Raw genomic sequence first — 23,676 nt, forward strand, 5'->3', positions numbered from 1 at the left:
TGACACAACCAGCCTCGCCTCTCCTTTGCTGAGCGCTGCCATCTCATTGGCTGCTGTGGCGGGCCAATAACAGGACGCCCGCCATCTTCCCGGAGGGCCCCGCGCGTTCCTACAGTCACTTCCGGGGTGGGCCGGGCGCAGGGCTGTTTCCCGGTGAGGGAGCGTGCAGCTGCGTCTGGAGGGTGGCGCGGGAACCTGAGTGCTCGCAGGTAGGCCGGGCCCGGCTGGGCTCTCTGAGAGGCGGTGCCTGAGGCGCCCTGAGTCCGCTCCGGCGGCCCGCCGCGGCGCTCGCAGGGCTTGGGGACGTGGGCCCGGCTCCTTGGAGCTGGACTGATGGGTCACGCGAGGTGCCTGCCAGAGTGCTCAGCCAGGCGGGAGCCCGTGGTCGCGCACGGTCACCGGGAGCCGAGAGGGTCGGAACCGCGCCGCCGCGCTTCTGGGCTGCAAGGTCTCCCTCGAGGCCTTGACGGATCTCTTGAAGGAGAGGAGTGACAGTTGCCACCAGGATGGGATTTTTTTTTTTAAAGAAAACTTTTTCAAAGAGTAACGAGTATCATTGCTGCTAACTGGAGTTCTGGTAGTGAGGTGCAGAAGACGTAGAAGCATTTGTTTTGCTCGAGTCGATTTTTGGGGGGTTGTTTTTTTGAGTTTGTGGACCACGCTGTCCTGGAACTCACAGACGTCTGCCTCCCCAAGTGCTGGGGTTACAGGCGTGTGTCACTACTCCCGGCAGATTGTATGTTTTTTTGTGGTTTTTTGAGTAAGCATCTCATGTATCCCAAGTTGGTCTTGAACTCCAAAGTCGCCCTGTCTCGTTCTCCCAAGAGCCGGAATTAACAGGAGTGAGCCCTTCCAGGATTCTGCTAATGTGTCCCCATTAGGGGAGCATGTGTCTCCTCTATTGGTTCGGGCTCAGGAGTCTCACCTGTGGGCCTGAGGTACTCCTTTGCTTAGACTCTGCAGCAGGAGAGGCCAGTGGTTCCAGAAAGCAGCCGGTTTTCACCTCTCCAGCACACAGCAAGGGCTGGCAAACTGTCCCCCAGATTGGTGGTTTGCCCTTTATTATTATTATTTTTAACTTAAGGTCTTGCAAGCTATTTATATGTAATGCTTATCATTGAGATATAGCCTCAACCATTTTTCTGCTTTTTAAATATTCTAATCTCACAAAGTTGCCCAAGCCGGTTTGTGATTTTGATCCTCTGCCTCCATCTGGAAGTGTGCTGCTTTTTGTCTGTTTTGGTACTCACCAACACTGAAGAATGCTAGGGTGTTTAGGAGCAGGGAACTAATACTTTCTGGGTACACGCTTCCTTCTGGGTTTGCCAGAATTCTTGAGTATGGGTATCGGTGTTCTGTACCCTCTCCTGCATTGGTCCTGACTCCCAGGTGGGCCCAGATCTTTACAACTTGCTGTTGTGCTATGCTCAACTCTGTTGGGTCAGGTCCAGGCCAGTGTCAACCTCTGAGAGTAAGGACCTTGCCAGGGCACCATGATATGGTCCTGGAGTGATTCTGCCACTTGAAGTGGTTTGGGGTCACTGAGGTGGCCCCCAAGGATCCTTAGTTCCAGTCAGTGGCCATTTAGCTGGGTATGGCGGCACGTGCTTTTAATCTCAGCAAAGATAGGTGTGTCTTTGTGAGATTAAGTTGAGCCTGATTTACAAATAGTGACAACTTGTCTCAGAACAAAACAGTGGCCATTTACACAGGTGAGAACAGAACATGAAGGTGAGACCCTCCTCACTGTGAACCGCCATTGTATCCTCTCCCATTACCTCTCACCCCCTTTGCTGCTATGATAGGGATTAGATTCAGGATGAAAGGCCTTATACAGTGGGGCAAGTACTGTAGCAACTGAGCTATATCCAGAACTCTCTTCTCCCTTTTCTGTACTAGCTTCCTGTTGCTTCTAGACTTAGGAATCTCCTAGGAAGTTAATGGCTTGGCTTTGGATTGAGTAGGATTCCCCAGAATAAAGGACTTACACACTTGTCATCTTGTGGTGGCCCATTTTTTCCTACTTAACAGAGTTGCATAAGTAGATTTTGCTCGGGTAACATTTGCTAAACATCAGGGATCACATTCTATAGTCTGTGCTAGGGGGATTTCTTCCTCCTCCTCTTCCTGTCCTACTTTTCTTTCCTCCCCCTTCCTCTTCCTCTTTTTTTCTTTCCTGTCTCCAATTCCCGAGTGCCATACTTTATGGCGTCTCCATGCATAGCCTTCTATGCGGCTTGTTTGTGGATATGCAAGTGTTCAACCACTGCCTGTCTAGTCCTTATAAAGTTTTAATTTGCCGGTTGGTGGTGGCACATGCTTTTAATCCCAGCACTCGGGAAGCAGAGGCAGGTGGATCTATGTGAGTTCGAGACCAGCCTGGTCTACAAGAGCTAGTTCCAGGACAGCCTCCAAAGCCACAAAGAAATGCTGTCTCGGAAAAAAAAAGTTTTTTGGTTTTGGTTTTGGCTTTTCGAGACAGAGTTTCTCTGTATTGTTTTGGAGCCTGTCCTGGAACTCACTCAGTCGACCAGGCTTGGTCTCGAACTCACAGAGATCCACCTGCCTCTGCCTTCCGAGTGCTGGGATTAAAGTCTTGCGCCACCACCGCCCGGCGGAAAAAAACGTTTTAATTTAAAATTTTATAGTTGTTTTAATTTGTTTGTATGCACAAATGAGCATGTGCATATGAGTGTTGGATTCCCCTGGAGCTAGAATTACAGGCAGTTCTAAGCTGCATTGTATGGATGCTGGGAATTGAGCTCAGATCCTCTCTTAACTGCTATGCCATCTCCAGCCCTGGTTTGTTTTAAAAGACTTAAAATTATAAGTATGCATGTATCTGGGGGTGGTGTGTACACCAATGAATTCAGATGCCCAAGGAAGCCAGAAGGGGCTGTTGGATCCTCTGACACTGGAGTTACAGGAGGTTACAAGCCACTAGACAGGTTCAGAGAGCTGAACTTGGGTCCTCTGTGCTCTTAACACCAGAGCCATCTTTCAGGGTCCCACTCTTAGTTTTATTGAGAGAGGATCTCTGTGTAGCCACACTGGTCTTAAACTTATGTACTCCAGGCTGCCCTTAAGTCCATGCTACTCCTGCCTCTGTTCACCTTCCCAGTGCTGAGATGACAGAGGTATGCCACCACAACCAGCTTCCGTGTATTTGTAGCAGTATCCCTTTTAGACATCTGCGTCTGTTAGTGAGGAATAGGGGCTGGAGATGCTAGACACAGATGTAAATTTTGCTACATACTCAAATTGAGCAAATAGTGCTAAATAACTCAGTTTGCACTGTTTTACTAGCAAAAGAGGGGTTTTCAGGCCTCTGGGAAATGTGATTGTAGAACCCGTAGTGGAAGCAGATACTCCCGTCTTCTGTCTGGTGGCAAGCTTGCCAGTGGCCCTGTGATGGTGCTGCTGTTGGAAGAAAGCTAAGTCAGCCTCAGTGGCTTTAGTTTCTTAGGAATGAGATGATAGCCTTCCATTAGTAGAAGTATTTCATTCTTGGAACATCCAGGGAGGAAGGACTAACCACTGGGCCTCCCTCTACAGCCATGTCTGAGCTCAGCGATGAAGCTAGCGAGCCGGAACTCCTGAACCGCAGCTTGTCCATGTGGTATGGGCTTGGTGCACAGGTCAGCCGCGAGGAGGTGGATGTTCCCTTGGATCTTCACACAGCTGCTTCCATTGGCCAGTATGAGGTGGTGAAGGAATGTGTACAGCGGTAAGAGGTCTTGGGGAGCATCCCTTCACCTCACAGTTTCATTAGCGTCTCAGTGGCTTCAGTTCCCACAGGCTGGAGTCTTGCAGAGCTCAAGCCCTCTAACACGTATGGATTAGGCTCACCTCCTTGTCGCAGATGTCATTGATGGCTCATGTTAGACTTTTAGAAAAAAGAACTTTAGACTCTGTGGAGAAAAACCATGTTTAAAACTTACATTGTAAACAATACAGAGAAACCCTGTCTCGGAAAACCAACCAACCAAACAAACAAACAAAACCTTACATTGTTCTCTATGTTATAAACACTAAGTTATAGTGTACTTCAACCTGAGACGTTTGGAGCTTCCCTCCCAGAGAAAACAAAAATAAGGATGGCAAGCCAGCACTTCAGCCCGTTGACTACAGGTTTGTTGTGCTTTCCGCAGCTCTTGTCCACTCTGGCACAGAAGTGAAGAGGCTGACGTCCTGTCCTCACTGCCCACCTGTCAGGTTTACCAACCTGCACATGAGTATCCAGTCCCAGAGCCTGTCTCTTAGTCCATATGGTCTGAAGGTTCTGTAGGAGAAGGGCTCTCTTCGCCTCTTTGTGCTCTACCACACTTGACACTTAGTTTGCCTTAAGTGCTCATTTGATACCCTGGTGAGATGATGTCTCCCAGACCTCTCTGCCTTCTCAATTCCTGATGAGCCACAACACAGCCTCATAAAGCCCTAGGTCTCTGGTTGCAAATCAGAGTCATCCATCGTCCTTGGACAGTAGTGCCAAAGCTCTCAGTCTAGGATTCCTCTACATGATGCCCTCAGGGATAGGCAGGTGGGTGTATAGTCAGCCCATGTACTTATGGGATAACCAGGAATCCTGCTATTATTCTTGAGTCTCAAGTTCTTACGTGTTGAGTGTCCTGTGAAAAAGCAATGGCCCCAGAGCAGCCCAAAGAGGAGAATAGGAGGAGTTCTGTGCTCTCACTGGAGTTTAGGCCCAGTTGAAAAGCAGACTTGTTCAGGGAGTCCAGGCTGGGACTGGGGGATATTGGAGGTCTCAGAGAACAGGGGCTGAAGGGTAAGTGGTAGCTTTGCTGAGGCACTTGCCACTGCTCCTTTGTGGAATTGCCACTCATGAAGGGAGGTAGTGCTGGATGCCAAGTCATTCCAGAGATTCCAGAAATATCTGCATTCTGCAGGGCTGCAGCCACTTCAGAATGGCCAGATGACATATACCAGTCATCAGGAGCTGCTGTGGGAAGTAGCTGCCTGACTTAGCTTAGTATGGACTCATAAGAAGTACTGATCATACAACAGATTGTCACTTGTTGCCAGCCACCACTGGAAACAAGAACTGTGAAGGGGAAGTCCTGGGGGCATTAGCTATATCTTCTTTGGAGTAGGCAATGGGTGTTACCTAGAATGGGGGACTCCCATCCCTAAGCCTTAAAGTCTGATTCTTTCTCTTCCCCTGGGCCCCTCTGCACAGCTCTGCTGACATTGGTTATTGATTTGGTGGCTGGTGGTTAGGGTGTCTCAGACTCACCTATACTGATAAACTAGGCAGCTAGTCTTGTCTGTAGTGGGCCCTTGTGCTGTAGGATGTTTAGCCAGCTAATAGCCTTAAGTATGTGCCAACAGCTAACTCCTACCTTGAGCATGGTGGATATTGTTGTAGGTACAAAAATGGAGAGTATTGGCCTTGCCAGGAGATGGTAGGAAAAATGAGAGTATTAGAATAGAGATGGTTATATTAGTCACTTTTCTTTTTTCTTTCTGTTTCTTTTTTTTAAATGGGCGTCTCATGATTTAGCCCTATTTGGCCTGGGACTCATTTTGTAGACCAGGCTAGCCTTGAACTCACAGAGATATACCTGACTTTGCGCCTCCCCCCCAAAGTGTTGCAAGTAAAAGTGTGTATCACCACACCATACTTTTCTTGTTACTATAACAAATACTGCCAAAAGCAGTGTAAGGAAGGTAGAGTTTATTTTAACTTGGCTGAAGGTACAGTCTGTCGTGACAGGGAAGCATGGTCACATTGCATCAGGAAGCAGGAAGAGATGAATGCTGGTGCTCTGCTGCTTCTCTTTTTTGTTTAGTCTGTAAGCACAGCTCATGGAATGACACTGCTTGTATTTAGGGTTGCTCTTCCCACATCAGTTAGCCCACTCTAGAAAATCCCTCAGACCTGCCCTGGAAACACTTACTCACCTGCCTTCTCTCTACCTGGGTATGCCTTGGGGCAAGTGATTAAAGCTTTCTGGAAGGTCAGCTTGTCCCATCAGGCCTGGCACATGGCTCTGATGAAGCTCACATGTGGGATGCTGGGAATCTCTAGCATATCTTGCATTTGTTTAGGAGAGAGTTAGATTTGAATAAGAAGAATGGTGGTGGTTGGACCCCGCTGATGTATGCTTCCTACATTGGACACGATACCATTGTCCACCTGCTGCTCGAGGCAGGGGTGAGTGTGAATGTGCCGACCCCGGAAGGGCAGACTCCACTGATGCTGGCCTCCAGCTGTGGCAACGAGAGCATCGCCTACTTTCTGCTCCAGGTGAGCTACAAGTGGGCACAGGCCCAGACACCCAGGGGCTCCCTGGCTGCCTGGACAGGATATGAGCTACTGCAGGCACAGTGTGCATATGTGCATGTATAATCACTTAATATTCTTTCAGCCAGCTGGGCAGTGGTAACGCAGGTGGATCTCTGTGAGTTCGAGGCCAGCCTGGTCTACAGAGTGAGTTCCAGGACAGCCAGGACTGTTACACAGAGAAGCCCTGTGTTGAAACCCCCTCCCCTCCAAAAAACTTCTTTCAGATGATGGCCTGGTGGGTGCCTCTCACCCACCGCTCACCTTTCCTGGAGACATGGGTCATAACCCACATACTATTCTCTTAAAGCAAGGTGCAGAGCTTGAGATGAAGGACATCCAGGGCTGGACTGCACTCTTCCACTGCACCAGTGCCGGCCACCAGCAGATGGTCAAGTTCCTCCTGGACAGTGGAGCCAATGCCAACGTGAGGTGATTATTGTAGCTAATTGGTCACAGGAGCGGGCTGGGTTTCATCCAACTCTAAGCAAGGAAGCAGGGTCATCCTATCCCAGTATGAGAGGTAAGATGAAGGAGTGGAATGGATGGGACTTTGTGCATATCTGTCAGTCATCAGTGTACCACTAGGCCCCGATGTTTTACAGAAATTGTTTTATCTGAAAATTGAGGTTAGGAAAGGCCCATGTCAGAGCTTTGAAAAATGGTATTTGGATGATATACATTAGATGCTAATTCCTTTTTCTTTCTTGTCTTTTTGATTATCATCATGGAGATTAGGCTGTATGACCTCATGTTTGCTAAGCAAGCATCCTGTCACTGAGTCATACCCCAATCTCATTACCAACCAACTCATATTGCCTTTTTTCTTTACCACGTAAGGGAGTGTGCACCTGTTCAGGGTTCAAGGTGCAGATGCATGTGGGCCATGGCACATATTTGGAGGTCAGACAGCTTTCAGGTGTTGGAGACAAGCTGGGTACCCCAGGCTACCTTGCCTGTGAGCTTCTGCTCCCGCCCCTTCCTGTTGGAGTGCTGAGATTGCAGACATTTGCATGACTTTATTCTACTTTTACAGTTGTCAGGCTAGGGTTGCATAGCAAGTGCTTCTGCCATCTCACCCGTCTCCATTATTTTCACCAAGTTACTGTAGTCTGACACATGTTATCTAAGAATCCCTTCACAGCAAGTACCAACTGAGCCCCCACTTGATGTTGGCATGGCAGCTCTGGCTCATGATACTCATTGGAAGATATAGTTAATTCTGAGTGACTCCAAGGAATAAAAAAACTACTAATTAAAATTCAATATCTAAAATGACTTTAAGATAGATTCTGGCTTGAGTGGTGTTAAGATGTGAAGAGTATGTTTCTTACAATGGTTGAGATCCAGGTTTAGTAATGAGGAACAGTGAAGGGGCTGTTTGAGAGCAGTGTTAGAGTAACAGAAAGCAAAGACAGGATTGTTAGTGTGTGGGCTTGTCAGCAACAATTCATGGGCTGCTGGACGAAAGATAAGGCTTCGGTAGGTGGGAGGAGACATTAGCATCTGTGAGAAATGAAGAACAGTAGCTGCTTTAATGTTTGCTTTCCCATTTTTTGAGAGATGGCCTCTTTAGGTAGCCTTGGATGTCCTGGAACTCTCTATGTAGATCAGGCTGGCCTCACAGAGATCCACCTGCCTTTATCTTCTGTGTGCTGGGATTAAGGGCATGTTCTACCAGGCCTGGCAATAGCTGCTTTTTGAGTGTGATTCAAGTGGGGATTTAGAATGAGGTAGGAATGGCTTTGAAGGAAGGAAGATGGGAGAGCTTGGTCTTTGGGACTGTTAATGAACCGGAGGGAGTTGTAAAACTCATGTAGTTCTCCACCATCTCCCCCCCAAGACAGGGTTTCTCTGTGTAGCCCTGGCTGTCCTGGAGCTCACGCTGTAGACCAGGCTGACCTCAAACTCACAGAGATCCTCCTGCCTCTGCCTCCCGAGTGCTGGGATTATAGGCATGCGCCACCACCGCCCGGCTCATCTACCGTTTTTAACTGAGACAATGTCTTATACTAGGACTTAGGGTTCACAGTTGGGACTAGTTGCCTGGCCTGGGATCTGCTTCTTTTTTCTCCTAGCCCTATGATTACAAGCACACAGAACTACACCCATCTTTACCTAGTGCTGGGGATCAAGCTCAGGTCCTAATGCTTATGTGGCAAGCAGTTTAGCAACTGAACGGCCTCCCTGATCCAACACCCCAGAGGTTCTAAGTGCATGAGAGCCTAGGCCTGAGCCTACACCCCTGCTCTGCCTGTAGGGGTCTTGGCTTGCTTTTTTGTCTTTGGCAAGAGTTTGTTCATTGCCTTACTCCTCTCTGCTAACCATCTTTCTGAACTCATATTGCAGGGAACCTGTATGTGGATTCACTCCTTTGATGGAAGCAGCTGCCTCTGGCCACGAGATAATTGTACAGTATTTTCTGAATCATGTAAGTAACTATTTATTACCTTGTAATTTAGTCTCAGCAAATAGGAATCATAGATGAAACTATAAACTCTAACTGGGGTTCTTTTACATGGAAACCTATGTAGTCAACACAAATGTGTGTATATACATATATATCTGTTTGTGTTTGGATGTTTGTGGGAGTTTGTTTTCTCCTGTAAAATAGATTCTGGGAATTGAACTCAGGTCTTAGGTTTGGTGGCAGGTGCCTTTACCCACTGAGCTGTTTTGCTACCCTGTAAGTGGGTACATTTTCATTGAGAAATGTACAGTGGTGAGTAAAAATAAACAATATAAAAATAAAAAATATAAAAATAAAATTTCTATATTTATAATGATTTTGAAAACAATCTTTTTTTGTTTGTTTTGCATTTTAGGTTTTGGAGATGGAGTTTCTCTGTATAGCCTTGGTTGTCCTGAAACTCACTTTGTAGACCAGGCTAGCCTTGAACTCACAGAGATCTGCCTGCCTCTGCATCTGCCTCCCGAGTCCTGGGATTACAGGCGTGTGCCACAATGCCTGACTAAAATGTTTTCTTTTGAGACAGGATCTTACCAAGTTGTCCAGCTTCTGAGTAGCTGGATTATAGGCCTGTGCCAGCCAAGTTACATGACTGAGATATCAGGAAGGGAAGAGAGAGCAAATATTAGTGTCCGATGTGAACCTCAAAGGACTTGGCACAGCTTCTCAGGAAACAGTCTGGTAATTCCTCCAATGGGTATGTCAGGAATTACCATAGCATTCATCAGTTTTCTCAGGTATATACCCAAGAGAACTGAGAGCCTGTATCTACATAGAACTTGTACCTAGTTATGAACAGCAGGAGTATTCCTAAGAGCTCCAAAGGGAAAACAGCATGCATACTTTGTAATTTACTTTTGTTTTTGTTTGGTTTGTGGAGTTAGCATCTGATGTAGCCCAGGCAGGCCTCAGAGCTACCTATCTAGTTGAAAAGCTGGCCTTGGCCTGGTGATGGTGACACACACCTTTAATCCCAGCACTTAGGAGGCAGAGACAAGTGTTTCTCTGTTAAGGAAAAGTAACAGTACAAGGAATAAGGGTGTTGTTGGTTATTTATTGTGAGAAAATACTTACACAAGAAACCGAAAACCCAGGTTAGTCTCTGCAGCCTTTCGAGACCCAACCTGAGCCCCAAAAAGAGGGAGAGTGCCTCTATTCTCAGCCCCTTATTCCACATGCCCCTATGCATCTGTAGCCACACCCACAATTGGCTGGTCAGTGGCACAGGTGCCTAGGTCTCTCCCAGTAAGTTCAAGGCCAGCCTGAACTACAAAACAAATTTCCAGCACAGCCAGAGCTGTTACACAGAGAAACCCTGTCTTGAAAAACAAACAAACAAACAAAAGCTACCTACTAGGAAGACTAGGAAAGTCTGCTTCTTTTACTGCTTCATCACAGTGTTAACGTTTCAGGCTATCAGTTAATATTTTTATTGTTGTGACAAAAGGCCATATGAAGAACAGTTGGTTTTTATGTTTTTTTGGTTTTTCCTTTTGTTTTATTTGTGTGTATGTGTTTTGAGATTGGGTTTCTCTGTGTAGCTTTGTAGATCAGGCTGGCCTTGAACTCACAAAGATCCGTCTCCCTCTGCCTCCCGAGTGCTGGGATTAAAAGCGTGTGCCACCACCACCTGGCCTAATTTTTTTCTTTTTTCTTTCGAATAAAGAACAGTTTAAGGAAGGGAAGGGTTATTTTGACTGACAGTTCAAAGAGAAGTCCATCATAGTGGGGAGGATGTAGAGGGTAGTTAGTCACATTGTGACCAAAGTCAAAAAGCCTGCTTTGTTGGCGCTTGCTTTTAATCCCAGCACTCAGGAGGCAGAGGCAGAGGCAGGTAGATCAAGACTATCCAAGGTTATACAAAGAAACTCTGCCTCAAAAAAAAAACAAAACAAAACATTAACAACAACAATAAAAACTCCTCGGGAGGCAGAGGCAGACTCAGATGAATTTTATGAGCACTGGGGAGGCAGAGGCAGGTGGATCTCTGTGAGTTCGAGGCCATCCTGGTCTACAGAGTGAGTTCCAGGACAGCCTCCAAAACAATATGGAGAAACCCTGTCTCGAAAAACCAAAAAAGAAAAAAGAAAAAAAGAAAAAAAAAGTGAAGGTCATCCTTGTCTACATCCAGTCTCACAAAATCAGGGGATAAGACATGTCAAGTTCAGTTTGTGAGGGTGGGCTGAAGAGACAGACATGGAGGGGAGGCGGGTGGAGGGTGAAGGTAGGCCTCTGCCAGCAGGTCCCAGCTTCTGTCTTCTTACCAGAAACATTGGCATCTGGCAGGCAGTACTCAGGAGGGGAGAATGATTGCAGATGGATGGGTTGGTGACTGCTCTTCATGATGGCTTTGCTAGCCCTCTTCCTTGTTGTGAAGAAGACAGAAAGTCACCACCCTCCCTCCCCCTATCCCAACCCCGATGGCATCTCAAGCCAGGGAAGTGATCATAAACCTACTTTGCTTCCTTATTCCTGCTGTCCAGCAGTTCACCAAGCTGGGGTATTTAGTGAGGAGTTTCTGATTCTTCTTTCCTGAACCTTCTTAGGGAGTCAAAGTCGACATAAGAGATCACAGTGGAGCCACAGCCAGGATGCTGGCCAGGCAGTATGGTCACATGAAGATAGTGGCCTTGATGGACACTCATTCGCCTGCACTGCCCAAGAGCCTTTACCGGAGCCCAGGTAAAGATCTGCCTCTGTGTCCTAGCAGGGCTGCCCTGAGCATTCCGGATACTAGAAGACGAGAGCCCCTGCCTGGATCCCTTGCTTTGTTCAGGTTGGACTCTGCCAGTCCTGCCCTGAGGCTTTCTCTTCTTACCACTTCCACTGGGGAGCTGAGGTTGATGTCCAAGGCCTCACCACAGAGCATCCGTGCCAACTGAGATCATGCACAGCATAGGCTGTGCAGCATAAGGATGAGGAGGGGAGGCATATGTCACAGAGAGGCTCTGGCTTTTAGTTCTTGGTTTTGACAATCTTGTGCTATGTATGTTTGACCATTTATAATTAGGTGTTCTTTATTGTCTCTGGATGTTGAATTTTTTCCGGGGCCTGATGGTCATGATGGTCATGTTCTTTTTTCCATTGTTTTAATTTTTTACATTTAGATGTCTGACCCACTGATACCTGTTTCTTTTGTGTGGTATGAAATGTGGAACCAATTATCTTTTCCAAATGGTCACACAATTGTGCCAGCATCATTCAGCATGATTGACATGGGGTTAGATACAGCACCTTTATCACACATTGAATTTCCATCTTATTAGGGTCTCTCCCTAGAGTTAGATTCTGGAGGTCTCTATAATCATGCACCCAAACCACAGTTTGACTAGAGGCTTGTTTTATTTGAGACAGGGTTTCTCTGTGTAGCCCTGGCTCTTCTGGAAATCACTCTGTAGGCCAGGCTGGCCTTGAACTCACAGAGATCCACCTGCATCTGCCTCCTGCGTGCTGGGATTAAAGGAACATGCCACCACCACCGCAACCAGAGGAATTTTATAATGTATTTTACTGTTAATTAGGACTTGTCAGTATTCTTTATTACTATTCTGTATGAAGTTGAGTGTCAACCTATCTGTATCCTTAAGAGTGTTAATAGTTTAAAGCTGGGTGGACAGTGGTGGTGCACGCCTTTAATCCCAGCACTTGGGAGGCAGAGGCAGGTGGATCTCTGTGAGTTCCAGGCTACCCTGGTCTACAAAGCGAGTTCCAGGACAGCCTCCAAAACAATACAGAGAAACCCTGTCTTAAAAAAAAAAAAAGGTGTTAGTATTATAATTAAGAAGGTAGAAAAGGCAAGGTGATAGTGTACAGCTGTAATCTCAGAATTTTGGATTGAGAGGCAAAGGTAGGGGGATACAAGTTCAAACCGCTTGCACAACACAGATGTGATATCAAAAAACCCCACTACGGGAAATTCACTGTTTTTTGTCCCATCTAAGAACACAGGTTGTGTTTTTGTTTTCAGTGTACTTTTGGGTTTTTAAGGAAGGCTTAAATTTTTCCTAATACATATATATTGTCTGTAACTGAATTTATTCTGAAGTATTTATCATCTTGACTGTTTTTTTTTGTTTGTTTGTTTGGTTTTTTGAGACAGGGTTTCTCTATATTGCTTTGGAGGCTGTCCTGAAACTCACTCTGTACACCAGGCTGGCCTTGAACTCACAGAGATCTGCCTGCTTCTGCCTCCTGAGTGCTGGGATTAAAGGAGTGTGCCACCACCACCTAGCCCATCTTGACTGTTCTTGTAGATGGTTTCACTACTATTCATCTCCTTCTGATTGATGGTATTACTCCATCTCTTTGGTATTTCTGCATAGACTGTAGGCTTCCATAACTGATCTTGTCTGGTCCAGTTAGTTTCATTTCCACTTCTGGGAGTTCCCAGGCGTGCTATCATGCTGCCAGTCTCTAGGCAGAGCTCACCCTCTGCCTGTCATGCTTTTGTGCCTGATTTAATTCAGTTGCCAGTGCCTCTAGAACTGTGGTAAGCACTGGAAATAATGTACCTTTGTGTGCATTATTACCTTACACCATATTAAGAAAGTTAAGTCTCCATTGATACAGATACTTTTTTTATTTATTTCTCAAGTTCTGATCATCCATTACCCCTAAAGATTTATTTTTGGCTGGACTCATGTTTAGAGAAGTAGAAGCTCTCAGGACAGCCTGTATCTCTGGTAGTCTGTTCCGGGCATTTTTCTTTGGGTTCTCTCATTAAGCATATTCTGAAGCCTCCTCATTTTTCATAGTGTATTGTTCCTTCAGAGCAGCACATTCCCATTTGTGTTGCAAGACATATGGAGGAAAAAGACAAATGAATCTTAGGTGCTTTGGTCTTGGGCTTCTTACCTTCTTTAAGAGCTTTCTGAGAAAATACTGGCAGACATTATCTTCTTTAGAAGGACTGAAAAGTTTTCAGATTCTGCTAGCTTCAGCCGCCGCCGCCGCCCCCCGTCTAACAAAGCATAGTGCCATCTGTCAGGCAGTAATATCCTTGTGTCTGTCTGTCAATGTGCGTCTGTCTGTCTGTCTCTCTTACAATAACCAAGTTGAATGCTCAGATTGGCACCCACAGTACATCCCTTGCAAGGCACACTGTGCTGTTGGTCAAAGTACCTTGTTTATGGGAAAACCTTGTATGTTGTTCCCACCACTGACCTGGACCGTATACCCTTTTCACTCTTCACCCAGAGCATCAGCAGCTACCTCGGTGGTCACGCACATCTCATACAAAGTACAAATCTTACTTTCATGGTCCACTTCAGTGAGTTTCTGACTGCTAGTGGCTGGGAAGGAGGTATTTGGCTTCCTCTTGGTATGGCCTTGGGAGTGCCACAAATAAAAGATTCTCATATTCTTTGGGACAGGGTTTTAACCCAGGTCTTGATTGTTGAATAGCAGTCACTTTTCCCACTGAGCCATCTCCCTAGCCAGCTCATTTCATTCTCACAGTTTGCCTTTTCTAGTGAAAATCTGGCAGTAGATTTCATTTTCTACTGGCCACATGGCAGGAGTTTGGAATATAGTTGATATTCTCCAGGAATTCTATAATTTTGATTTATATTTTCCCTTTTACTTAGGAGTTGTTCAATAGGTTTTGCTATTTTTATTTTCATTTGTTTGTTTGTTTTTGTTTTTCAAGATAGGGTTCTCTGTATTGCTTTGGAGGTTGTCCTGGAACACGCTCTGCTGTTTTGTTTTTTGAGACAGGTGCACAAGGAGACCAGAAGAGGGCATTAGATCCTTTGGAGATAGAATTATATAGGTATTTGTAAGCTGCTAATGTGAGGTCTGGGAGCTGAACTTGGGTCCTCTGCAAGAGCTGTATAAGTACCCTGCAAGAGCAATAAATAGAGCCAGGCAGTGGTGGTGGACATCTTTAATCCCAGCACTCGGGAAGCAGAGGCAGGTGGATCTCTGTGAGTCTGAGGCCAGCCTGGTCTACAGAGCAAGTTCCAGGACAACTAGGGCTGTTACACAGAGAAACCCTGTCTCAAAAAACCAAAACAACACAACAGCCAACCCCTCCACTCAAAAAGTTTTGAAAGGGTTCAATATGGTTTCTCTTTGTAGCTTTGGAGCCTGTTCTGGAAGTCAACTCTGTAGACCAGGCTGGTCTTGAACTTACAGAGATCTGCCTGTTTCTGCCTCCTGAGTGCTGGGATTAACTGCCTATTTAAGGATAGATATTCTTAAGAGCTACTTAGCCTTCTCTCCAGCTAAACTATCTTGAAGGTATTACATTAAGAAAAGAGTGTGTTGGGCCGGGCATGGTGGTGTGGTAATACCCTTAATCCAAGCATCTGGGAGGTAGACCCTCAAAAAAAAAAAAATAAAAAGGTTCATCAGGATTGTACACTGTGCTTGGAGATATCACAACAGGCCACTGCTCTACAACAGGGAGCTGAAACCTTCATTCTTATTCTTTACCTAGCTAGTGTCAAGAAATGCTTCTTGTAAGCCCATACTATTATAATCAGAAATCTTTTAAATTGAAGGGATTTGTAAATAATACTATTGTATATTTCCAATCTGAATGACTTCTAAGGAAGTAAATGGCATCTCTTTGCAAAGCCCTTCAAAACCCTGCCAACTCAGCATGCCCTCAGCCTGTACTAGGTCAGAGCTCTCAAAATGGGCCATGCAGTGTGTATGCATGTGTATGCGGGTATGAGGATACCCACAGAGATCAGTAGAAGGCACTGGATCCCCTGAGCCACCAGATGTGCACTCTGGGAACCAAGCTCCACTACTCTATACAGTTGAGCCATCTCTCTCCAACCCCTAAGGGTCAATTTCTCAAGTCTCCCAGAAACTATAGAAAATGCAAGGAAAACAGAAATACAATCAACAGATGAGAGAACACAATTCTTTTTCCCACATATGGAGTATTTAAAATCACTGATGAGGTGACAGGGCATCAGTAGGTTCCATAAAATGGAATATTTAATAACTCTATAGGCAGATAAGTTAGAATAAAACTGAATAGGGTAAAATGAGACATTAATTTTTAAAAACTAGGCCAAGCTGTGGTGGCACACACCTTTAATCCCAGAAACAGGTGGGTCTCTTTGAGTTGGAGGCCAGCCTTGTCTACAGAGGGAGTTCCAGAACAGCCAGGACCACAAAGAGAAACCCTGTCTATGTAGGCTCAGGCTGGCTTTGAACTTTCTTCAATCTCACTGCTTTACGTCCATAATACTGAGGTTATGTGTAATGCCTCCATACTCAGCTTAATATTCTCTTAAGATTTTTTTCTTTAGTTTTGTGTGTGTGTGTAGATTGCAGCAAGTTCAAGGATAGCCTGAGCCTACATAGTGAGTCACTGTCTCAGAAGCACACACATACTCCCTTAGATTTTAGTGTTGGCAAATGAGCTCATCATTGAACCAACTGTCTTAATTTTCATGTCTGACTTATAGAAAAATATGAAGATCTGAGCTCTTCAGATGAGTCCTGGCCTGTTCCTCAGCGCCAGAGGCCCTGTCGAAAAAAGGGCCTCAGCATTCATGAGGGGCCACGTGCACTGGCCAGGATCACAGCTATTGGACTTGGAGGCAAGCCCCAGACCAGCTATGGTGAGAGCCACGATTCCCAGAGCTCTTTGATATCATATACCCAGGAACATTGATCCCTGGCCTCAGGCTATACTAGGATACTATAGGAGTGAGGCTCAAAGCTGGCCCAGTGACAGGCTCCTGGGGTCACTGCTAATTTGTAACACCTGGTTTCATTCTGCGGATTTTCCTTTTTGCTGGAGTTGCATTTACGTAGGTGACTTAGGCTTGTTTCTCATTAGCACTTTTAACTTAAATTAACCCATTTCTATTAATTTACTTTCTGCCTTGTGGCTTTACTCTACCCATGTTGCTTTACTGCTTCCTCTGTGTCTGGCTGGCAACTCCTCACAACTCAACCCTCTTCCCAGCCTTCCTTCTCTCTGTCCTAAAAATCCTAACTATTGGCTATTTAGCTTTTTATTAAACCAATCACAGTGAAATATCTTCACACAGTGTAAAGGAATATTCCACAACAACTGTCTGCTTCTGCCTTAGAAAAACAGTAGCAGGTGCTAATGGGGCCTGACCTTACCCTGGGTGCTAGCCTTGGCTACACCAAGCTCATTTCTTGTGATGTGCAAACTAACCCCTCTTGGGGCATGACCAAATTACTGTGCAAGGAGATGAGGTGGCAGCTGTGGGGTTCCCGCATCGCAAGAGCCCTCAGAAGGATGTCTTCACTCATGTCTGAGGGTTCATATGCCCATTCTGTACACAGAGCAAGTTCCTCCAAGGGGCTATGTGACCTTCACCAGTAGTGACGAGAACACCTTGGAAGTTGAGGGCCTCTGCTACCGAGACGTCACCTCCCCCATTAATGAGCGGGATGTGGAGAGCAGCAGCAGCAGCAGCCGGGGTACGTACCCCCATCCTGTTGGGTTCCCATAGAGGATATAGAAGGCCCCAATTCTTGTGAGGTAAGCTAGAGCTGGTCATGGGCAGGTGAGGGAAAACATCCCAATCCAGGTTACCCACAGGCCAAGGAAGTATTCTGTACTCACCAGGTCAGTCCAAGCGTTTCTTGGAAATCTTCCCAGCAGGAGGCATGTGCTGTGATCTGGCAGTGCTTTACCAAATTCCTGCTTCATGCCAAGTTCTGTTGTCTGTTCTGTTGTGCATGAGATTTATGAGCACACGATTAAAAAAATAAAGCTCTGTCTACCCTATAGTATGGGGTTGTGACAGGCAGCCAGGCCAGACAAGCACTACTGAGCCATGCAAGAGGCAGTTAGGAATAAAATATGCAACCCAGGCAGCCTTACTGGTGAGACCTGTCATCAGGTGTTTTCTGTTACCAGAGGAACCCACTTTCTGTGCCAGTCTTGGGCCTGTGTGGAAGAGCAGCAGCAGCGATGGCCTAGCAAGAGCAGCCCAGGGGCTCAGCAGTGAAGCCTCCATAGAAAGCGATGAGGTGAAGGTCCCTCCCCCTCCTTCCTCTTTGGTGTCATAGGGGATAGGTAAATATTTAATGTGTGTCTACACCATACCTGGAGGACTCCTATTCTTGATTTTGGGGATCCAGGCTACAGGTAAGTCATGATAGATTACACATTTTACCCCTGCCATGAATGAAGGAGGCCAGAGGTTTATGGCCAGGCAAGGGCTGCTCCAACACACCCCTTCCACTGCAGGATTCTGATCATACCCGCAAAAGCTCGGTTCGCAGACAAACCAAGAGCTATCTGAAGAGTAAGAGTCGTTACAGCAACAGTGACAATCAGTGGCCTTCCAGCACAGGGACTGCATGCACTCCAGGGTCTGAACCCCAAGCTGAGAAGTTCCCCTACTCAGGACCTCAGGTGAGACCATTTGAGAACCCAATGACTTCTTGCTTAGGGAGGTGGCACTTCTATGACTGCAGGGTGGGTGTTGGGTCATTTATTGTGTATTCATGACAGGCCAGGCACTTTTGAAAGAAGAGGGTATGGGTTCTCCCCACAAGGCTGAGGATTCCTGATGAACAGCAGGCCAGATGTGGGGTTGGTATCCTTTTCTTTCCCCTTACTGTCTGTCCTCTCTGGGCCTCCCCAAACTTAGGGAGATAGTAACAGGATCCTCATGAGCTGGGGACAAAGTAATGGCAAGTAGTATGTCCTTAGCTATACCCTTACTGTGGACCACCCTGGTGGTCTAGATCAGCATCTCCAGGTGTGATGCACATAAGCACTACATCCCAGCTCTGCTGCTCTCTGACAGCTTCTGCCTCCAGCCCTTTTCAGGGTCTTAGGCCTGGGACACAGGTGCACCCCTCAGTTGTACAGGCATGTTGCCAGTTGTGCTGGGATCTCAACACTGTTTCTCTGAGGAAAGAAAAGTGGTAGTGGAGCAACCTTGGAACATTTTTTTTTTCTCCATTCTAAGCAATCAAACATGAGCAGAAATGGAAAGCGGGCATTCTTGTGTTGAAAGCTAGTTGAGAGGCTAAGCAGTTGAGCTCAGTAGAAGCTGATGTGGCAGGATCAGCAGGTAGCCTGGGCTGTCACTAGCCATTTAGTTTGAAAAATGAAAAGCTTGTGCCCTCACTAAGCACCCCCTCACATGGAGTTTTGGAAGGAGTAGTGCCGAGGGTCAGGTGGTGTTAGGGTAAATGGCCACACAGCCTTGGAGTCAAACTGGCCCCAAGTTCAGGAGGATAAGAGACTGGATAGAGCCTTTTTGAGGGGATCAAATGTCACTGGACACAGACCCAAAGCCAGGCAGCAGAATAGTAGAGAGCTGAGCCTACTCCTGAATTCCCAAGCCTTTAGCTATATCAGCACTCATTCTCTGCTGGAAAGGCACTCACCCTGGAAAGGACATTGTGGGGGCTCTGGTCAGGCTTGGGGTCAGAACTAGGAGGAGACCAGGTCTCCATTCCTGGTGCCAGGCCTCCCAGTTGTCTCTTCCCTTCAGGACCTTGCCACACTGCTGGAGCAGATCGGATGTCTGAAGTACCTGCAAGTGTTCGAGGAGCAGGATGTGGACCTTCGTATCTTCCTGACCCTCACTGAAAGTGACCTGAAGGAAATCGGCATCACGTGAGTCCCCTAGTGCCGCTCTCCACCCCCACTCAGCTCAGTCATCCTCCCAGCCTGTACTCCAGCAGGTAGGACAAGCAGCCTATCTGGACAGGCTTCTCTTCCAGGTTGGTCTTTGCGCCCACGTAGCTTCAAGATGGCCTTGCTGCTGTATGCTGGACCTTTGGGCTTTCTTTTGGTCAGTTTGTTTTTTTGTGATTTTTAACTTTTTTTCATAACTGTCACAGTTGTGGAGTTAGTTTTTTTATAGTACAGGTTTATTTCTTAAAAGCTTGGATGTAAAATCTTTTAATATAAAATCCAAACTGTGTAATATGCCTTTTGTCCCAAAACATTCCATTACAAAATTATAGTTTGTATCTTGGCTGTAACTCCTCATGGGTGACTCACACTTGAAGTGCTCTCCCCTAGGTGGCTCTGGTGCAGCAGGCTCTGTTCTCAGCAGGGCTTCCTCAGTGTTTGCCTGTCTGGGAATGTCTGAATCTTTGCTGCACTGTGGAAGGACAGTTTTGCCAGGTAAAGGACTCTTAGTGACAGCAGTTTGCTTTGGCACTCTGGCTGTGTTAGCCTTCCAGAGTTTTGAATGAGAATGTACAGGTACTTTTACTGAGTATCTCTGCATGGGACAGGCTGATTTTCTTTTGTTGCTCCAGGATTCTGTATGTCTCTAGTTCAGCTGTGTGTCCTAATATCTGTCATCTGTGGAGTTCATTGAGCTTCATGGATGTTCACATCTTTCATCAGTCGTGGAAGTTTCCAGTTGCTAGCTCTTCAGACTGTATCTGCCCTTCATGAGGTACTCACAGGAGAGACTTGGCCCCCATGTGGTCCCAAGCTCTTCTTCTGGTTTTCAATCTCATTCCTCAGACTGAATTTCCATTGTGCTCCAGTTTGCTGGTTCCTTCCTTTGCTTGCCTCGGGCTGCATCTGCCTGTTTTAGGTTTTATGTCTGTTACCATACTTCTTTACGTTTTATGTTTTTCTCTGTTGTATTTCCATTTTTATTGACTGTTTCCACATCATCTTTTAGGTCTCTGTCTTTAAGGAGGTGTTTCAAAAGGCCTTTGTCTAGCAGATCTGCTGCAGGGCTTTCTTGGAACTTCTGTAGTTTGATTTCCTGTAAATGAGCCATGCTCTACTTGTCTTTTCATTTTATTGCCAAAAATGGATATTTAAGTCTCATGAAATAGTAACCATCAGAGTCAGGACCCTCCCCTTTCCCTGGGATTTACAGGTTTTGTTTTCAGCTTGTGGTTGGCTGCCTCTGTGCAGAGGACTAGCTGAAGGTTGAAACCTGTAAGTCCCCTTGAGCTTGCACCTTCCCTAGGCACGTGATGATGCTAACTTTGCACCCATCCGTAGTTACTTTAAGACAAACTGCTTCTATATATATAGTCAAGGGTGATTCCGAATTCTGTCATGTTGTGCCGCCTTCCAAGTGCACCAGTGTTCTGAGCATGCAGGTACTTTCAGTGTGCTAGTCTTTACTGCCTGGCTCCTACACGGGAGAATGGAGAAAGGTGCTGCCCCTTAGACCCCACTACTCATTTCCCTACTCTCATCTCTTCACACAGAGAGCAAGCGAGTGTGGCTGATAGCAGTGGCCCTCAATAACCACTGTACTTGCAATGCATGCTTGATACTGGGAGGACACGGTCTGCCTTGCCTACCCTTCTTCCTGCATGCTGGGTCTGGGTGGTTGCTGCTATGCAGAGCTGAACTTAGCCTCAGCTGGCTATACTCATAGTCAAAGCCTGCAGTGACCTCCAGGCTGCCAGGTGGCCCATGCAGATTCTGCCAGTGTACCTGTCTGGAGGGGAGAGATTCCTGGAGATCTCCCTTGAGAGCACAGACATGGTTATCCAAGCCTGGAGCCAGTGATGGTGAAGGCTTTTTGGACACTTGTGTTTCTGTCCTGCAACCTCTCTGCTTCAGAGTTAGGTGTTCTCTAGTTGACTGGTGTTGGTGGCAGGTTGGTACCAAGGTTCATGCTCATGACAGAAGCTGAAGTGCACCCTGATACACTCCTTCAGGTTGTTTGGGCCTAAAAGGAAGATGACCTCTGCCATTGCCCGCTGGCACAGTAGTGCCCGCCCCCCTAGTGATGCTCTGGAGCTGGCCTATGCTGACCGGCTAGAGGCTGAGATGCAGGAGCTCGCCATCCAGCTGCACAAAGTAAGTGGAGAGGTCCAGGTGGCTGTGGACATGAGGCAGAGTACATCTAGAGTTTCACCTTTATAGCAGAGGAGATAGCGTCGGTAGGGGACTGGAGACAGGAAACTTGAAGTGGGTGGATGGAACAGTCCGAAGTCAGATGAATGTAGGAGGAAAGCAAGTAGCCCATATAGAATGTTGAATCTGTAGGATTGAGCCAAAGGAGCCATTCCTAGAATAGGCTGCAGAGAAGCAGACAGGCAGCCTAATTGACTCTCTGCCCTTTGGGGGAATCGGCAAGCACGGGTCTTGGCCTCCTGGCTTAGGCCCTCTAGCGTGGTATTTGCCTGCAGTGCTGTGAGGAGGCAGAGGCCCTTCGTGGCCAGGTGTCTCAAGAGCAGGAATTGCGGGCTGTAGTAGAGAGCTGCCTCCTGGAGCAAGATAGTGCCCGAAAGGACATCCATGCCCAGCTGCAGGAGGCCCAGACCCTGGCCAAGGATGCTGCTCTTGTCCTGGACCAGCTGCGGTAAGTGGGCTGACACACTCGGGTAGTCACCCCCACACACTTGTCATTGTCCCTTCCTAATCCTCTAAGTAGGTGGGAAGTTGGGGGAAACCATGGTGCTTGCACTATTCCTGGGACTCTGACTCCCACAGTGCAGACCCAGGTTTGACTAAAAGCAGGCTGGAGATCAGCATGACTGACTGGTGTGGGACTTCCAGGGCTGAGGTGGTTTACATTGCCCTGTTTGGGTTGCGGTTGGCAGCAGGGCCTCTTTGACACTAACACTTGGTCATATGTCTGGCAGGGCTTGTCAGGCTGAGCTGTCTGCTCGAGTGAGGCAGGACCAGTCCCCCAGTGAAGCTACCCTAAGCCCACCCTTCCTCGCAGCAGGTAAGAAGAGCAACAGCCTGGCTTTGGACTAGGCCAAGGGTGGTAGGCAGGAAGCCTTAAGTTCCAGTGGTCTCTGCATGGCTGCTACAGTAACAGCTGTCCCCAGAGCAGCCCACTTGTGACAAGAGATGCACTGATACACTTAGGGGGTGGATGGCAAGTGTAAGGGCCTTTGTTTCATGACTGACTACTGTCTTTAAGGCCTCTAGTGGAGTTGGGTACAGGGGCCCCCAGTACCCTTATGTGGCAGTTGTTAAACTTGTAGCTAGGTACATCCAGACTCACACATTTGCAGGGAGTGAGGACAAACATGCATGTGGCCCAACTTGCCCTTTTGTACCGCAGATCCCAAAGGCTGGCCTAATCCCCTGCAGGCATTGAGCCTCCCTGAGTTGTCAGGGGCCCTGGAAGATTGTGTCCATGAGATGGGTAAGTCTCCAGGAGGGCAGCCAAGGCTTTAACCCCGCCCCCAGACACTCTTCTAAGGACTGAGGCTGAGAGCTGCCACACCCAGTCAGCTCAGACCCCTGGGAAATCTCACCTAACCCTGACCCAGGGCCACCTATTCCTAGTGCCCTGAGTTTCCCTTCTTTCCTGCTGCCGAGACTTGACACAGAATACTAATTGGCCCTATCCTTAGGGCAGGCATTATGCTCTGTAACACAGAGCCTGGAGAAGCTACAGACGCTGAATGGGAAGAAATGGCGGGAACCGTAGCCAGGAGGGATGGTGAGAGTACCCACATGCCCATGGGCACCCTAGACCACCTAACCTTCCTGTCTCTTCTTACCAGGCTTTTCTTTTTCTCTTCAGATTCCGACGTTGGGTGATGGATCCACCCTGAAGTTATGTGCCATGGAAGACACAGCAGTGAGCAGATGGCTGCAGCCGCCCCGAGATGGAAAACCAGCCCAGGGAGCAGCTTGTGGACAGCAGGACAGGACTTCAGTCCCTGTCTGGGCAGCTTGGGCCAGCCCTGAGGCAGGATGAAGGGCCTGGCACCCAGGTCCTGGTGAAAAGGCCCCAAGCAAATAGGCAGCTCTGGCCCAGGTGGGACTGTGAAGAGAGTGTGTCCCCGCACATGCAGGTGCCACACTGAGGTTTGTTTGGTCTTAAGGTGAGGTCTGGGTGCAAAGAAAATGTGCTATTTGTTGGAAAATAAAATTACTTGTAATTTGGTGGGGGCTCATTTATGATCATTTGACATGTATTCCTGGCTGTCACTAGCAGACCCTAGTAACCCATCTATAGTCTCTTCAGATCTCCATATT

The 23,676-nt window shown here is 47.2% G+C and overlaps 1 protein-coding gene and 1 long non-coding RNA gene across 6 annotated transcripts; one reads left to right on the top strand and one right to left on the bottom strand.

The window, feature by feature from the left end:
- The first annotated feature begins 118 nt into the window (after positions 1-118).
- Anks3 (ankyrin repeat and sterile alpha motif domain containing 3) lies at positions 119-23,583 on the top strand. Of its 5 annotated transcripts, none has more exons than XM_021233844.2 (17): positions 119-209; positions 3,556-3,727; positions 6,070-6,268; positions 6,615-6,736; positions 8,654-8,735; positions 11,321-11,456; positions 16,202-16,357; positions 17,058-17,195; positions 17,638-17,750; positions 17,971-18,138; positions 19,232-19,356; positions 21,390-21,531; positions 21,864-22,036; positions 22,320-22,405; positions 22,751-22,834; positions 23,051-23,134; positions 23,219-23,583. In XM_021233844.2, exons 2-17 carry the CDS (start codon positions 3,558-3,560, stop codon positions 23,233-23,235), a joined length of 1,995 nt encoding a protein of 664 aa, XP_021089503.1. In that variant the 5' UTR covers positions 119-209; positions 3,556-3,557; the 3' UTR covers positions 23,236-23,583. The 5 variants fall into 5 exon arrangements, with proteins under 5 accessions (XP_021089503.1, XP_040604071.1, XP_040604072.1 ...); XM_005081685.4 differs by having other exon boundaries at positions 121-209; positions 23,046-23,134; XM_040748137.1 differs by lacking the exon at positions 16,202-16,357.
- LOC121141247 lies at positions 13,335-17,639 on the bottom strand. Its single transcript, XR_005878109.1, has 2 exons — positions 17,341-17,639; positions 13,335-13,538 (listed from the first exon to the last, which is right to left on the bottom strand). It is a non-coding gene; the product is annotated as an uncharacterized LOC121141247 (long non-coding RNA).
- Positions 23,584-23,676: the final 93 nt, after the last annotated feature.

The sequence above is a fragment of the Mesocricetus auratus genome, unplaced genomic scaffold (genome assembly GCF_017639785.1).
Source record: "Mesocricetus auratus isolate SY011 unplaced genomic scaffold, BCM_Maur_2.0 Super-Scaffold_100007, whole genome shotgun sequence".
Taxonomy (NCBI): Eukaryota; Metazoa; Chordata; class Mammalia; order Rodentia; family Cricetidae; genus Mesocricetus; species Mesocricetus auratus.